The sequence below is a fragment of the Photinus pyralis genome, unplaced genomic scaffold, assembly GCF_008802855.1.
Source record: "Photinus pyralis isolate 1611_PpyrPB1 unplaced genomic scaffold, Ppyr1.3 Ppyr1.4_LG2, whole genome shotgun sequence".
Taxonomy (NCBI): domain Eukaryota; kingdom Metazoa; phylum Arthropoda; class Insecta; order Coleoptera; family Lampyridae; genus Photinus; species Photinus pyralis.
In genome coordinates this window covers 42903609-42908753 of record NW_022170403.1, presented here as the reverse complement: position 1 = coordinate 42908753, position 5145 = coordinate 42903609, and the positions used below count along the sequence as shown (strand labels likewise).

The following is a 5145-nucleotide window of genomic DNA, read 5'->3' as shown; positions in this document are numbered from 1 at the left end:
AAAACGTCCACTAAATTCAGTGAGTCCATATGAATTTTGACCCTGAATTGCCACTCATCGCCCATAACCTATTATAATGTCATTTTACTGGCGAGTTTTGTATTAAATTTATCGAAAATCGTATTTTAATGTCAAATTTCAATTTACTTGGAAACCTCATGTCACTATTCTCCTCACGTTATTAGGGTACTGCGTGAAAAAATCCAAGCAGATAGAGAACGAGGTTCATACAGTTGTACACTTTATTAAAAAATACAGTTATAAGAATCAAAATGAAAAAACCAGACCCTTTGCTATGAGACCTTCAGCAATGCAATTTTGAGTTAACACTACTGTTTCTCCTACATTGTTTCCACGAATTTTCTTTTCCTCGCATTCGTTGACAATAGCATCTATCTCATCGGTCTCCAACTTATTTTCCAATACTTCTTTTACGACGTTCCATAGTATCCCTCCATCATCACCCAACATTTTATACTCTTTCCAGTAACACTCTGAATACCGATTATAATTCTCATTGCTCAAATCGTGAATACCTTCCTCTGTAAGGGGTTCAATTTCATTTCGGTTCAGTTTTAGCTTATTGACACAAATTTCGTCTTCTGGTTCCCAGCCTCCATGGACTTGCACCTAAGAAAGAAATATTTATAATTCCAGTACAGATGCACAGTTAGCTCTAATAATAATAGAAATGAAAAAGATTTACCAGCATGGTCCAGCAGAAAATGCCCAAAGTAGTGACCCACATTATAAATTTTGTTGTTAAGTTGGTGCTTACCCCTCATTGAGGTCCGCTGGTATTTATACCGACAGTTATCGCTGTTTATTGTCAACACATAGATCGTAATTGAATAACCTTTGCTTTATGATAACCTAATGTTAATGAAACTGTAAATTTTTGTGTGCAATTTGTTATTTATTATATAAAACTCGATAGGAAATGATACTCGACCCAGAAATAACCAACACTTGATTTTAATAGTAAAAGAAGTAATGTAGTAAACAAATTAACAAATAGTTGAAGAAGAATCAGGAGGTGTTATATTAAGCTAACAATATTTATGTATATTACGTATAATTATGTACGAGTATTTATGTATATTTAATATTACGTAGGTATATCTGTGCTTATACTTATGGAGTATAGCAGAAATCAAAGTAAGCGCCCTTTTTATTTAAAAACCGCATCTGCTGCAAATAGATTTATAAGTACACGATTTTGTTTAGAAAAATTAAACTTATCGTCTCAATGATGAAGTAAACACACTTGGGTTCGTCATCATGTGATATGATAAGTACCTACAATCTGTATGTACCTATAAGTAGACAAATGTCCTTGTGGTAATGGTTAAACGTATGAGAGTCTAGATTAGGGCATAGTGTAAAGGCGCGGTTACACGTCTTCATAATACGGAACCAAAATCAGTACTGCAACAACGACCATGGATGCTAGACAGAGAATTATTGCTTCTGCCAGCTTGTGCGTTATTTACGCGGGAACAATTTTGCAAAATACAATGAAAAAACTCAAAAATTAAAAGAACAAGAGAACATATTGTAATGTTTTTTCAGTACTCCACGGCATTTTAGTGAACTTATAGCCTATTTCAAGTGACTGGACATAACGGAATCAGAAAACTAACTGGCCGGCAGCAGCAGGTTCGCAGTATAGCAAACCTACACGAACCAACAAACCGAACTCCTTTGATGTGTGCACTTTTATTTTACCGACCGCCAACGGATCGTACGAACCACACACCACGCACCGCGAGCGCACCACGAGTCAATAGCGAACCTCCTATGTCAGACGACTCGTGGTTCGTCAAGCCAGGTTCGCCGAACCACTTTGGTATATAATGTACTATTTTCTACAACTGTCAAAAAATTCACAATTTCGCAATCCTTGCAACCATCAGAGACATTGGAAATGATAACCGTATAACCTCTATAAAGCTGTAAATAACCCCCTTATTCAGACAGAATAATCTTGCTCCACTCGTTCGCAAGCTCGCTCGCGTCGCAAACGTAAACTTTCTGAACAATAAGCTTCGTGAGATTCACATACCCAATGCATACCCCCGGCTATAGTGCCCTCTATCCGTAACCACCCATTTTGTATTGAAAGCATAGGGTTAATAGCAGTCCACGGTCTAAGTAAAAACCTGTCATTTTCTGACGGATTTCGAAACGCGAAGTACTATATTTTTAAACGGTTAATTAATAAGTAAGGTTGTTCTTGTAACGTGCACGTAACCGTCAACAATGAAAAAAAGTATTTCGCACACATGACAAAATTGAACTTAAATACTTAGCAAATTTAATTAACAATCGGTTCAGTTGTAGAGAAAATATTGTATATAACGCTAGCGTGAAAGTTATTTTGTGCATTTGACTGACATTTTGGCTTTTGGCTCGGCAATGCGCGAAATTTAACTTCGCGCTCTTGTTATATAAATAACTATTCTGTTAAGTTTCAGTCAATAACATTGCTAAAATGGGGAAAGAGGAATTATAAAAAGAAACGATTAATTTGTACTGGACAACTCCACAATTGGACTGTTGAAGACTGCAAAAAGTCTTTTGGAGCGAATATAAAACACCATAAATTTAGTATATAGCAATAAAAAATTAAAAAATGTTAGTGGCTGAATACTTTTGAGCGGTAGTGTACCTAAAATGGATCTAATGGAAGATTATCTGCAGGCCCATACGGTTTACATGGTTAAACAACAATCTGTTAGGGATAGCGAACGTGATTTGCGTCAGTTTGATCAAACCCTCTCAGAGTTTGGCCTTCCAACCATTAAAGACGTATAGGAATTCCGATATAATTGATCTCAAAAGGGATGATGAACATAGAACAAAGAGAACCGATGTTTGGAACAATTTTTATGAGTTGCATGTGATCCAAAACATGCTTGTCAATCTTGAAGATGTTACTTTCTGTGCTTAGTTACAGTTACAGCAAGTAGGATCTGGAATCACAGAATAGGGACTTTATGCTGAATTTGTGAAGTTCAACCCACAACTGTTACGAAAGATTGACAGCTGCATTCGATGAAGACATACATAAATGAACGGACTCCTGACGATCTTGCTTCGAGAGCCATTCTTTGCCCAAACAATGCAGGCGCACTAACTGTAAGCGAAAGAGTAATAAATATGTAAATATATTCAGACATATTATAGCGTTGACAAGATATGCTTGTCTGTACTAGAGAAACATCTGTGGTTATGCGATATCCTTGTTTTTACTAGAAGAATCTTAAATCCTAAGGCGAGTAACGTCGGCGCATAAGGAAGTTGACACTGCGCAGAATGCGTATAGACTGCGCATGCGCAATCTAATGTTTACAATATAAGATATGTTTGCCTTTAACAGAAACATCTGTGATTAAAATTTCAAAAAGATATCTCGATAAATAAGACAATTGATATTGGGCATCCTACGCATGCGCACATTAATCTGACGTTTACAATAGGCGATACGTTTGCTTTTACTAAAAGCATCATTGGCCAAAATTTCAAAGAAATTCTCCATAACATAAATATAAGAGAGTTGGCATTGCGCAGTTTGCACATGCGAACATCTGATTGTTACTATATGCGATATGTTTGCATTTACTAAAAGTATCTGTGGTTAAAATTTCAACAAAATATATTAATAAATAAGTAAGTTGATATTGCGCAATTAATCGCCAAGATTTTTCTTGGCTGAGGTGTCAGAGCTGTAAGGTACCAAATTAAAAAAGAACGAACTAAATATATTGAAAAACTGTAGGACTAGTTAATGCCTCGGATGGACGGACTGACGGATAAAGTTACCATAATAGTGCCTTCCAACAAGAGTTGGAAAATGCGCAAAAGGACTGTTGTGTAATGCTGTCGAGGAACTTGAATCCAAAACGACTTTGCAATGGCACAAGGCTCATTGTGGAATCACTAGGGGCCAACATGATCAAATGTATGAGTTAATCTGGGGAACAAAGGGGAAAAAGGTTATAGTGAAGTAAAACTGAATTATATAATCTGGGCAAAACAAAATTGCAAACCATTCTTCTTGCATGATACAGCGACAAGTGTATATTTTGACATACCTATTCAAAATCCCCATTAATCCCGACCCCAGGAAATCAGTTAAACTCCAAGATGGCGGCTGAAAGTCGAATTTTTCATTTAACTGCGTCCTTATTCCATAGCACCGATTAAATATGATGAATTGTGGAAAAACAGTCAAATCAATTTAATTTTTGTTCAAAAATGGAAAATGACCCATACTTTGAAATAATGTTTTTTCTGTTCTTTTAAGTTTAATGTGTAATAAAGTTTTGTTTAATGTATAATAGGCAATTTGCCTTTGTATTCTATACATCTTTACCAAATTTCAGTGAAACAACAAAGCTATAATTTTTTTAGTGAAAAATACAAAATTCAATCGCCATCTAGATTCTGACTTAATTAATGGGGATTTTGAATATGTTAAAATTGACACTTTTCACAATAAAATGCAAATTAAATCATTTGTGTGTGAAGTTGGGGTACTTACCCTGTACCTCAAAAAAGGGTGGGTCGTCCACCCCTTTTTGAGGTACTTTACAATTTTTCAAATTTTTCAGAAATTTAGAAACCATCAAAGTCTTTCCTGGTCTAATGGCAGGGAAAACCGGCTGAAAATGTGTGTGTGTTCACATTCGTACGGGCGCGTGCACTTCAATTCTAAAGTTAATAGATGTCAAAGCTTCCAGGGGAACCATTTTAATCTCACTGGAACACTCGAACCACTTGTCACAATCCCCGTCATCGGTATTTATTCCGATTTTATTGATTTTTGAGAATAGGACGAAAATCCCACTTTTCCAAGTGTCTATGATTGATGACGGTTCTCGCAGAAACAAAAACGTTTATCTTACTACTTTGGCACATAAAATAGAATAGTCATTTAGTAAACACTATATAATATAGCCATAATTATATACTATAATGTATTTTTATGTCGCGTGCTTTTTTGACATAAAAGACTTTATGATTTCATTTCGCCCTTGAATGAAGTTCATTTCCTTTAAGCACTCCTTAACAAATTCATGAAGTGCGGTTGTTTACCAAAGAATTGGTTGGAACGGAGCTCTGGCCTTTATTGATTTTCTA

The 5145-nt window shown here is 35.7% G+C and overlaps 1 protein-coding gene across 1 annotated transcript; it reads right to left on the bottom strand.

Moving 5' to 3' along the window:
• Nucleotides 1-228: 228 nt before the first annotated feature.
• LOC116165068 lies at nt 229-860 on the bottom strand. Its single transcript, XM_031479346.1, has 2 exons — nt 707-860; nt 229-630 (listed from the first exon to the last, which is right to left on the bottom strand). Exons 1-2 carry the CDS (start codon nt 746-748, stop codon nt 268-270), a joined length of 405 nt encoding a protein of 134 aa, XP_031335206.1. The 5' UTR covers nt 749-860; the 3' UTR covers nt 229-267.
• Nucleotides 861-5145: the final 4285 nt, after the last annotated feature.

Excerpts from the sequence above, each read along its gene's own strand:
- LOC116165068 (XM_031479346.1), bottom strand. The coding sequence starts at position 748 with ATGTGGGTCACTACTTTGGGCATTTTCTGCTGGACCATGCTG. Across the intron at positions 631-706 it reads TTTTCTGCTGGACCATGCTG|GTGCAAGTCCATGGAGGCTG; the intron begins GTAAATCTTTTT and ends TTTCTTTCTTAG.